Source organism: Martes martes, assembly GCF_963455335.1.
Source record: "Martes martes genome assembly, chromosome: 4".
Lineage (NCBI taxonomy): Eukaryota > Metazoa > Chordata > Mammalia > Carnivora > Mustelidae > Martes > Martes martes.
The window spans coordinates 108,253,930-108,266,149 of NC_137891.1; the positions used below are offsets into that span (position 1 = coordinate 108,253,930).

Below are 12,220 nucleotides of genomic sequence, written 5' to 3' on the forward strand. Positions count from 1 at the left end.
CCTAATTTAATGAAAATTTTGGAATAATGAAATTGTTATTATTAACTGAGCTACACATTATTTGATACACTTTCTCTAACACATTTGCACTGGAATAACTATTAAAATTTATGTAAGATAAACCTGGATGTCAAGTTATATATGTAATACTTAAGTAATTTTAATACTTTATTTCTGTGATTAGATTTATTAAGCTACTTAAAAGGGTCGTAGTCACAGGGAGTGTGGCTTTGCTTCAACTGCATTTTTCTCCTGAAATTTTAGGTTGTGTGTGTGGTAAATAATTTCAAAGGAAGACAACCAGAAAATGAACATATACACATGGATAATCTGGCACAGATGCCAATGATCAGCATTCCTCGAGTAGAAAGTCCCTTGGAAAAGGTAACATCTGTACAGGTGATTCATAATTTAAATTCTCAAATGTGATTGTTATCTAGAGCAAATGAATAATCATTCCTGAGAGCTCCTGCACAGTCATGTTTGATTTACTGAAACAAATTTAGAATCTAATGTGGTATTTAGCAAGAATTTAGTCACTAAAGACATCATCTTAGAAAAATGCATATCACATGGAAAATAATTCTTTGAATACCTCATGCTAAAAGCTGAGTATCTATATATGGAATATGTTCTGTACTTTGCCATAACTTTGAGATAAGGAACATAGCACAATCATGGTCTCACACATGGGTGAAATCATAAGGTAGTCTTATTTGAGAATACATGCATTTTTTTCATATATATTCCACTTTTCCCATCCTCTATTTATGTGAGAAACTGCTTAGAATAATGCCTAGTACACAGTAGGGCTCAATAAATTTTGTTGAATTTCATTATATAAAGATCTGGCAGCATGCTCTCCTAATATAAAGATCATGGCAGTCGTGCTCTCCTAATCAGGGAGGTCCTGAGGATCAGGTTGGGCAGAATGGAGCCAGACCAGGTAGCACTCTGAATGGCAGGTCAGGGCTTCATTGGGCATGACAATGAACACAGAAGCCAGTTATTTAACAAAAACTTTTCCTGAGATTTTTTTCTCAAACTTATCTTGTGAACTAGAGAGGGTGATATTTCTTAAATGATGATGCAATAATGCCCATTTGTAATTAGTTCAATGATTGCTCAGAGGGTTATTAAAGGCTTCTTATCAGCCCTGTCCATACCCACATTTTAATCAATATGTTAGATGAAGAGATCAATTACATGCTTATCAGGAGCTTAGATGGTATAAATCAGTGAGGGATAATTAATGCATTGGTTGAAAGAATAAAAGTTCTTGAGAGATTAGATACAATTAACAACTAGAAATAAAGCAAGTGTTCTGGATTTGGATTTAAAAAGAAGTTCATGGAAGATAGGGTACATCTAGGGTAACTACACAAACGAAAATGGATCAGAGGGTAGAATAGGTTACCATCTGGCATGTGTCAACAGCCTGTTAGAACTGCCAAGAGTTATGTGATCTTAAGTTCCACTTAGGGAGAATAATATCCTGAATGAGGAGATTGATGGTTTCCTCTGCTCATACTACCTTGGAACACCATATTCTGCCCTTGGTGACATGGTTTTGAGGTGGGCATCGGTAAAATAGTCAGTACTTAAATATTTGTTAAAAGTACAAATGAACGTGCCCATGACAGGGAGTGGACTGAAAGTCATGGATTATGAAAAACTGTTGAAGGAATAAAAAATGATTGGAGAGAAAGAAAACTCATGGAAGAAGCAATAACATTCCTTACGTATCTGAAGGACTGTTGTATGGCAGAGCGATGAGATGTGTCCTAACCTCAGAGGTTACAATTAGAATGAAAGAAAAGAAGGTGTAGAGGACAAATAATGTCTAGAAAAAAGGAAAAACTTTCTCAAAATGAGATGCCTTCCTTAGGAGCAACGAAATTTCCTTTTTTTTGTTTTGTTTTGTTTTAAATCCTTTTATTATAAGGATTCAAGAATAGTTAAACTATCACTTAACCATGATACTCTGGAGGGAATTCAAGATTATAGTGAGGAAAGAGGTACTAAATCTTCATCATAATAATAACAATATTAATAACTGCCCTTTGATGTTCATTCAATATATGTTGAGTACTATCCAGATAGCTCACATAAATTCCACAAATACACTTCTATGCTCTGAAAGCTTAACTTTATTCCTCACACCAGTTTTTAAAGCTGGGTGTCATTATAGTGGCAAATGCTGCTTGTAGTCCCCCAATATCCCTTCTCCCCTTCTGCCTTTTAGTAACTGAATCCCCCAATCCAATTTTAGCTACATCCGCCACTGCCCAGCCACAGTCTATATCTCCCAGTGACCACTGCAGGTAGGCGTGACCATGCAGCGAAGGTTAGACCAATGGGATATAAGCAGAAGTGGTCAGTGCAGCCTCTGGTTCATCCCTTGAGGACTCTTGTCTCTGTCTGTCCTCACCCTTCTCATCAAGTGGAAAAGGTATGACTGAAAGCAATCTTTAACTTTTTAAGATGACCGATCCACTTTGACAGCCTCCGTTCCTGGATGAGCTCAGGGAGCAGTCCACAGACATGCTCTCGATGGTTCTGAAAAAGAAAGAAACTTCTTTCCTCTCTGAACCATTGGATTGTTTTCATCTTCTTTCCACAGTGGCTTAGCTGGTGCCCGATTACACGAAGTGTCTCCATCATACAGTTAAGAAAACTAAACTCCCAAGTAGTTAAGCATTTTGCGAAAGTCCACATCATCGATAAGCAGCAAAGTTATACAATGTGATATTTCCAGATACGTGTATTTTGTTTAAAACTGAATAATATGTACAAAATTAGATGTTTTTTAACTCAAGAAATAATAGAAAGCAACATAGTTTAGGAAGAGGTATTAGACATATTTTGAAGACAATGGTCAGGGTAGTAATTAGCCTTCATTTTATGCACCTCTGAGGTTAACTCCAACAATAATCACTATCTTCTCTTTCTTGACATGTTTATTTGCATAAGCGTTCTTTAGTAGCCTCCTAGCATTGCCAAATATCCTGATATACCATTACATCCTTTTATATATAAAATGATTATAAATCCCTGTTGTTGAATTTAGGCAAATTTATTCTTATTTATTCTTATTTATTATTTATTCTTATTCTACTTATTCTTATGGGTTTTAAAATATGAAAGCAAAGATATTCTATTAGAAGCTCTAGAAAATTTCAGTACATCAATTAATTTCATTAATTGTTTTGTTCATGGCAAATTTGTGTGCTGTTTTTACTTTGGTAATTTGGGAATAAAATCTGATTCGGTTCTCCCTTTTGCCCATCGAAGGGCGTTGGCACACACCTTGCTGAGTTCCGACTTTGCTCCCTGCTCTTCTCATCCTGTTTTCAGGCAGAACGCTGTCTGCACGGTGCAGGGTCTGCTCCTGCATCACTCAGACCACACGAAGATCATGAATCGAGCTACTGGGGACATATCTCGGGCTTCCCTGTGGAGCTCTGTTGCTGAGAGGACATGTACTTGTGCTCATCAGCCAGAAAGGGAGGAAGGCCATCACTTAAGGGAAGCCCACAGTGGCTTACTCTTTCTTTTGTAATGTGGAGTATTTGGAGTAAATTCATTGCTTTTCATCAGAGTTCACGATGGGAAACAAGTGAATGCAAAGTTCTTCCCAGTATTTGATCTTAGTAATGGATCACTGGAGAGTGGTGTTAGGTTCTTGAAACTGGCCCTCAGAGAAGAAAAAGGAAGTCCAGTATGAAAGTCTGGTGTGCAGACCTGGACGGCAGTTTGAGCACCATGATGTATCACGCCAAGCTCTCATTTTCTGCTTGCCAGTTTTGTGTGGAGAAGGCAGAGGGTTTCTTTTAGAAGTTATGTTCTTATATAACCTCCTATGTTCAAAGTAAATGTTTCATAAACTGTAAGCTACAGAGTAAATTACAGCATGCCAGCGTTCTTTATTTTTATGCCAGCAATTTATCCCTTAATTATAGGGAGTTTGTCATATAGTTAATTACCATAGTTTATGAGGAAAAGTCATGATTTTTCTGAAAGCTAAGTAAATCTGAACATTCATTACATTTGGTTTTATGAAAAGAATTAATCATCTATGGAAACTGGCCCATCATATCTCATAGTCCACTAAATATTTAAGTTGCCAGTAACTTCATTACAGCTGTTTGTAATATCAAATCATAAAAGTCTAACTGTGTATCAGTAGAGAATGATTAAATAAGTCAATGTTACATTCCTGTAATGGAATCCAATAATGTGGTGTTTTGGGCCACAGGTTCTGGAGGTAGACTGGCTGAGAATTTGGGACAATTTTGACCTTGGGCAGCTTATTCAAATACTCTGTGAGTTTTCTCAGTCATGGAATGGACATTGTGAGAGTTCAATAAGCTGACAGTAAAGCACTCAGAACAGGGCCTGGAACCTGTAAAGCCCTTAAGCGTTGCCAGTCATTATTACCATCGAACCGTTGAAATGGATGGGGTAAATCAAGATATGGAAAGTTTTCTAACACATATTGTAAAGGTTTTTTGTTTGTTTGTCTTAATTTTATTTATTTATTTGAGAACTAGAGAGAGCTCACCCATGTGCCCATGAGCCAGGGCGTGGGGTAGCAGAGGGGGAGGGAGAGGGGCAAGTCACAAGCTGACTCTGTCCCTGCTGAGCCCTCGAGCTCTTGGATCACGTTGCGGGGCCGGATCCCAGGGCCCTGAGATCCTGACCTGAGCCAAAACCAAGAGTCAGGCACTTAACTGCCTAAACCACCCAGGTGCCCCATAAAGTTTTTGTGTTTTTTTTATTTTGATATATATAACGTGTGTGTATGAGGAAGCCAGTTATGCAAATTACCATACAAGAGTATTTCTTTCTAGTAAGATAGAAAAGAGCATGTAGATGAGAGAGAAAAAAAGAGAGAGAGAAACTAGATACCAATTGAAAGCAATGCTTAAACGTTAAGGAAGCAACTGAGATAACGGACCAGATTTCTTTTCTTTCTTTCCCTCCCTTTGTTCCTTTGTTCTTTCCTTTCTTCCTTTCTTTTTTTTTTTTAATATTTTATTGTATTTATTTGACAGACAGAGATCACAAGCAGGCAGAGAGGCAGGCAGAGAGAGAGGAGGAAGCAGGCTCCCTGCCCAGCAGAGAGCCCAATGGGGGGCTCGATCGCAGGACCCTGGGATCATGACCTGAGCCAAAAGCAGAGGCTTTAACCCACTGAGCCACCCAGGCGCCCCCTTTCTTCCTTTCTTCTGCCCTTTCTCCCTTCCTTCCTTTCCTCTTTCTTTTGTTTTCTCTTTCTTTTTCTTTCTATAATGAGTAATTCCTGAATAACTGTGTAATTACAATTATGCTCTTAGGAGGTTCTGGTTATGCTTCCTCGTATTGGCTACCAGTATGTTTGGATTTACTAAAGTCCCTTGGGAAGATTCCCTCAGAGTAATGTACATCCCTGTGCTCCCTCCTTATGAGTCACAGGGATTTAAAAGGATCTTTTTAAGCTTGTTTGGTCTATTTTTCTCTGCTGAACTGAGCATGGGGACCTTTGCTGTGGCTCCCATGCCTTCATGCCTTCATGCCCTCATGCCCAGGGTCCAGCTTCCCTTAGCACACCCGCAGACATCCCCATTCCGGGTCCCATCTGTCCTAAGAATCTGCACACAAGCCTTATGCAGGTGCCTCTTACTTATAGGATCCACAAAGTTCCCACTCCACAAAGGCCCCAGGGAACCAGCTTTCTTCATAGGTTACACCACTTCCTTTCAGACTCATCCTTTTCTGGCTCCTGCCTTCAAGGACCCAGACAAAAGCTTTGGTGGCAGTGGCTTCAGGATGTCTCCAAATACACGAAGATACTATTAACTACTCTTGGGAATCCAAGAAACAAAAGTCTAACTCTCCTTCTGGGAAGTGGAGATGGAGACATTTTCATATTCATTATCTTCAGACCCTTATATTAGCAAGAGTAAAGAAAGAATTAGTATCTTCATAGCTGTGTCATAAAGAGTAAAAACTAGATAAAGTAAAATTTTAGTCATTTCTACTAAATATCATACAAATTGATCCTGTTTGAAAGATGTCACCAAAGGACAATTAAAATGTTTCTTTGCCAATAAAGCAGTTCAAGGTTGCAGAATTGGCTAAAGTCCTATAGAATCCCAGTAATAAACCAAAATTTCAAAGAGTAAAAATAGAGTCTTGTGAATTTTGTTATTTATTATGTTATTATTGTTCCCAAATATTAACCACCTCCTTCCTGCTCCAGTTATTTTGGATTTGGTCAATAACATGTGAATGAACCTGATTTATGCCCCATCAATCGGAAACTTGTAGAGACATCAAGAGTTTTTGCCAACTTTATTGCTCCTGGGCCATTTTCCAGGAAAAGTCCATGTTCCAAATAGGGGCTGCTCCCTTAGTCTGTACCCCAGAATGAGAACACACAGGAAGTGGAAGAGCACCCAGCCAGTAGGCTGGAGCAGATCTATAGAACCTGACCACCAACATGTGGTATAAGGGAGAAATACTTATTTGTTGTGGGAAGCCACTATGCTTTCGAGGTTATAATATGGTATACCTAGTGAAAACTAACACGTACACCAAGGCAGAAAACGTAGGTTACCGATCCAAAACTGACAGCATACTGGCTTCAGACGTCTCTCTCCGTAATAGTAGATGCCAGAATAGAAAGGAGTAATGTCTTCAGAGTTTTCAAAGAAAAAGTTTGTTACATAAGAATTTTATTCCCACTGAAAAGGTCATTTAAGTATTAAGATAACCATAAAATATCGGGTATCCAAGAATTCAGGAATCATGTTACTCATGAAATATTACCAGAAGATGCTTACCAGCTAACTGAGCAACATACCATTATCCAGAGCTTTCAAAAGTTTTATTTGTCTGTCAGAGAGAGGCAGCCAGAAGGAGAATCAGGCTCCTCACAGAGCAAGGAGCCCAGTGTGGGACTCGATCCCAGGGCCCTGTGATCATGACCTGAGCCAAAGTCAGACACTTAACCAACTGAATCCTCCAAGTATCCCAGTCTGTAGCTTTCAAATTGTCAAAGTCATGATATGAATGAATTGGCAGAAAGAATGGAAACCATTTACAAAAGAATTAATTAGAATTGGCTATGGTAAATACAGTAACAAAAACAGAAATTATACAATTTATTTAAAGAGAAGATATATAAAAAAAGAAAATAATATAACAATGACAAAATGAGACAGACATCTAAGATAATACCAACAAAAGTAAAATTATGATAATTTTCAGCTTTTATAAAGGAGGGACTTAATGTCACTGTTTTGTTCTTGACATTGCTAACTAGAAAATATACATTGAAGCATTTTTTTTTTCTTAAAGATTTTATTTATTTATTTGACAGACAGAGATCACAAGTAGGCAGAGAGGCAGGCAGAGAGAGAGAGGGAAGCAGGTTCCCTGCTGAGCAGAGAGCCCGATGCAGGACTCGATCCCAGGACCCCGAGATCATGACCTGAGCCGAAGGCAGAGGCTTAACCCACTGAGCCACCCAGGCACCCCCACTGAAGCATTTTTAAAAGGTATCAAAAGTAATTAAAAACAACATATAAAAGTCCAGTAACAAAATATAAAATATCAGCAACACATGTGTCAAAAGTTTGATGTCTCTAATATAGAAAACACCCTAATTGAAATATGGGCAAAGTTCATAAATACGCAGATTATTAGAGATCAAATGCAAATGGGAATAAATATGTGGAAAGTATTCCCTGTCACCTTTTTTTTCCCTTTTTTCCCTTTTGTTTTTCCTTTTTTCTTTCTTTTATGGAATTAAAATTAAAATATAACATTATAGTACATTCAGGTGTAAACACAATGATTCGATACTTGTATATACCCCAAAATGATCACCACAATGCATTAACACCTGCCACCGTGTATTTACAATTCTTTTCTTATGATGAACACATTATTTATAGTCATCATGCTGTATTTTATGTCCTCATGACTTATTTTATAACTAGAAGTTTGTACCTTTTAACTCCCTTCACCCATTTTGCCCAAACACCACCCCTTGCCTCTGGCAATTACTGATCTGTTCTCTGTATATATGAGTTTTGTTTCGGTTTTTCAGATCCCACATATAAATGAGATCATATGGTATTTGTCTTTCCTTGTATAACTTATGTTACTTAACATAGTGCCCTCAAGGTCCATCCATATTGTTGAGAATGGCAAGATTTCTTTCTTATTGATGGATAAACAATAGTTTGTTGTATATATATTTACCACATCATCTTTATCCATTCATCTGTCAATGGACACTTACATTGTTTCCATATCTTTATAAATAAAGCGGCAGTGATCATGGAAGTGCATATATCTTTTTGAGTTGTACTGTTTTAATTTCTTTCAGGTAAATACCTGGAAGGGAAAATGCCGGATCATATGGTAGTTCAATTTTTAAGTTTCTGAGGAACATTCCTACTGTTTTCCGTAGTGGCTGCACCAATTTACATTCCCACCAGCAGTGCACAACTGTTCTCTTTTCTCCACATTTTTGTCAACACATTATTTCTTGTCTTTTGATAATAGCCATTCTAACAGGTGTGAAATAATAGCTCAATGTGGTTTTGATTAGAATTTCCCAGATACTTAGTGATGGTGAGCATCTTTTCATGTACTGTTGACCATCTGTATGTCTTCTTTGAAAAAATAAAATTCAGATTTTCTGCCCATTCTTTCCATTAGATTGTTATTTTTGGTGTTGAGTTGTATGATTTCTTTACAAATTTTGGATATTAACCTCTTATTTGATGTATGATTTGCAAATATTTTTTCCCATTCAGTAGGTTGCCTTTTTGTTTTGTTGACAGTTTCTTTTGCAGTGCAGAACATTTTTAGTTTAATGTCATTCTACTTATTTATTTTTGCTTTTGTTGGTTTTGCTCTTGGAGTCAGATCCAAAAAATCATCACCAAGATTTGTGTCAAGGAGCTTACTGCCTATGTTTTCTTCTAGAAGTTTTATGGTTTCAGGTCTTGCATTCAACTCTTACATCCATTTTGAGTTAATTTTTGTGTATGGTGTAAGATATTGATCCAGTTTCATTCTTTTACTTTTACATGTGGCTGCCGAGTTTTTACAACACTATTTCCTGAAGAGACTGTCTTTTCCTTGCTGTGTAGTCTTGCCTCCTTTATCATAAATGAATTGACCATATGTTCATGAGTTTATTTTTGGGCTCTCCATACTGTTCTATTGATATATGTATCCATTTCTGTGCTAATACCATACTATTTTGATTACTATAGTTTTGTTTTTTGTTTTTTTAAAAGATTTTATTTATTTATTTATTTATTTGTCAGAGAGGAAGAGAGAGAGAGAGAGCACACAAGCAGGCAGAGAGGCAGGCAGAGGTGGAGAGAGAAGCAGGCTCCCTGCTCAGCAAGGACTCTGGGATCATGACCTGAGCCGAAGGCAGCAGCTTAACCCTCTGAGCCACCCAGGCGTCCCAATATATATATATTTTTTAATATAGTTTAAAACCAGAGAGTTTTAAACTGATACCTCCAGCTTTGTTCTTTCTCAAGATTGCTTTGGCTATTCAGAATCTTGTAGTTTCCAGACAAATTTTGGGATTGTTTGTTCTGTTTCTGTGAAAAATGCCATTGGAATTTTGATAAGGGGATGCCTGAGTGGTTCAGTCAGTTAAGCAGCTGCCTTATGCGGAGATCATGATCTCAGGGTCTGGGGATTGAGCCCCCGTGTCAGGCTCCCTGCTCAGCAGGGAGTCTACCTCTCCCTCTCTTGCTGTTCCCCTCTCTCTCTACTCATGCTTTCTCTCTCTCTCAAATAAATAAATAAAATATTTTTTAAATGGAATTTTGATAAGAACTGCACTGAATCTGGAAATCCTTTTGGGTAGTATAGGTATTTTAACAGTATTGATCTTTTAATCCATGAACATGGAATATCCTTTCATTTATTTCTGTTTTCTTCAGTTTCTTTCATCAGTATCTTACAGTTTTCAGTGTACAGGTCTTTCCCTCCTTGAGCAATTTTAATCCGAAGTATTGTATTCTTTTTGATACAATTGTAAGTGTGATTGTTTCTTAATTTTTTTCTAATAGTTTGTTATTTGTATATAGAAATGCAGTGGATTTTTGTATATTAATTTTGTATCTTGCAATCTTACTGAATTTGTTTATTAGTCCTAAGAGTTTTATTGGTGGATTCTTTGGGTTTTTCTATATATGACATTATGTCATCTGCAAATAGTGAAAGTTTTACTTCTTCTTTTTCAATTTGGATGCCTTTTGGTTTATTTTCTTTTTTTTTTTTTTTTTAATTTTCTTCTTCTTCTTCTTCTTCTTTTTCCCCCCCTAATTGCCTTAGCTAAGACTTCCAGTACTATGTTGAATGAAAGTGGTCACAGTGGCATCTTGTTCCTGATCTTAGAGGAAAAGCTTTTAGCTTTTCTCCATTGAGTATGATATTAGCTATGGGCTTGTCATATATGGCCTTTATTATATTGAGATGGGTTCACTCTATACCCACTTTTTGAGAATTTTTATCGTAAATTAATGTTTAATTTTGCCAAATGCTTTCTACATATCTATTGAGATTATGATATGATTTTTATCTTTCATTTTGTTAATGTGGTATATCACACTGATTGACTTGTGGATATTGAACAATCCTTGCATCCCTGGAATAAACTCAATTTGATTGTGCTGAATTATCCTTGTAATGTGTTGTTAAAATTGGTTTGCTAAGATTGTGTTGAGGATTTCTGCATCCATGTTCATCAGGGATATTGACCTCTAATTTTCTTTTCCTTTGGTATCCTTTTTGGTTTTGGTATCAGAATGTAATGCTGGCCTTGCAAAGTAAGTTTGGAAGTGTTCTTTCCTCTTCTATTTTTTTGGAGTTTGAGAAGAATTGGTATTCTTTTTAAACTGTTTGCTAGAATTCACCTGTGAAGCATTCTGGCCCGAAACTTTTTTGTGGGAGAGGTAAGAAGATTACTAATTTAATCTCCTTACTAGTAAGATTTTCTATTTCTTCATCATTCAGTCTTGGAAGGTTGTATGTTTCTAGGAGTTTATCCATTTATTTTAGGTTATTCAATTTATTGGTGTTCAGTTGTTCATAGGAGTCCCTTATGATCCATTGTATTTTTGTGGTATCAGTTAAAACATCTCTTTCACTTCTGATTTTATTTATTTGAGCCCTCTCTTTTTTTTTTTTTTTCTTGGTAAGTCTAGCTAAAGGTTTGTCAATATTGTTTATCTTTTCAAAGTTTCTGTAGCTTTTGATGAAAATTCATGGAGTCTTTTATGGGATGCTTACAAAGTTGGTTCTTACCCTGTAAGCAGTGGGGAGCCATTAAGTAGTTTAAGAAAGAAAGTGGAACATTTAGAATGAAGAATGAATTAAAGGAGAATAGCAGAATAGCCAGTCTGCAAGGTTATTGTAAAAATCCAGATAAATGATAAAGATGACATAGACTAGATCTCAATAGAGGCGCGCCATGTCATTTTGACTGGCCAGGGATCCTTTAGCGAGGTCTGATTCAGTCAGATGCTGATTCTGATCAAAGGAGTTGCCTTAGTCTGTTCAGGCTGCTATAACAAAGTGCCATAGTCTGGGGGGCTAATCAACAATAGAAATTTATTTCTCAAAGATCTAGCACCTGGGAAGTTCAAGATCAAGATGTCAGCAAACGTTTCCAGGGTTCTCACATGGCAGAAAGAGTGAGGGAGCTCTCTCGGGTCTTTTTTATGAGGCACTAGTCCCATTCATGAGGGCCCCACCCTCATGACCTAATAACGCCCCCCCCCCCCAAAGACCTTACTTCCAAACACCATCACACTGGGGATTAGGTTTCAACATTGAACATTCAGTCTATAGCAGGGGTTATCTAACTATCCCAATGATTTCCAGTAGAAAAGTGCTAACTGCTAGCCAGGCTGTCACTAAGAAAACTGTCCCCTACCCCCACCCCCAGAAACATGCTGACCTTTCATCTGTGTCATTTCCCTGTTATCTCCTCAGAGATTTCTTTTGTCTAAAACTAGTGAATAAGGAGTACGCTAACCTTCCTTCCAGGGATCCTCCTGAGTCAAGTTGCATTCATCACAGCAGCAAAGCACTGAGCACTTTGCTCCTTTTCCTCTCCCTTTCCCTTCTGCTTATTCTCACTCTAAGGAAAATGCTGGCGCTCATATTTGCATAGGTAAGCATATGCAAA

At 37.3% G+C, this 12,220-nt stretch overlaps 1 protein-coding gene across 2 annotated transcripts in view; it reads left to right on the forward strand.

Annotated features, from left to right (window-relative positions):
- The window catches only part of PLPPR5 (phospholipid phosphatase related 5), a gene marked incomplete at its 5' end in the record, with an annotated part of 118,180 nt that overhangs the window by 86,047 nt on the left and 19,913 nt on the right, over positions 1 to 12,220 (forward strand). The window contains one exon of one of the 2 annotated variants that reach the window (XM_080802803.1): positions 265 to 384. In XM_080802803.1, the coding sequence (XP_080658929.1) occupies positions 265 to 384 (120 nt within the window). Of the gene's footprint in view, positions 1 to 264; positions 400 to 12,220 lie in introns of both variants that reach the window. The other variant, XM_080802802.1, reaches the window with a different exon arrangement.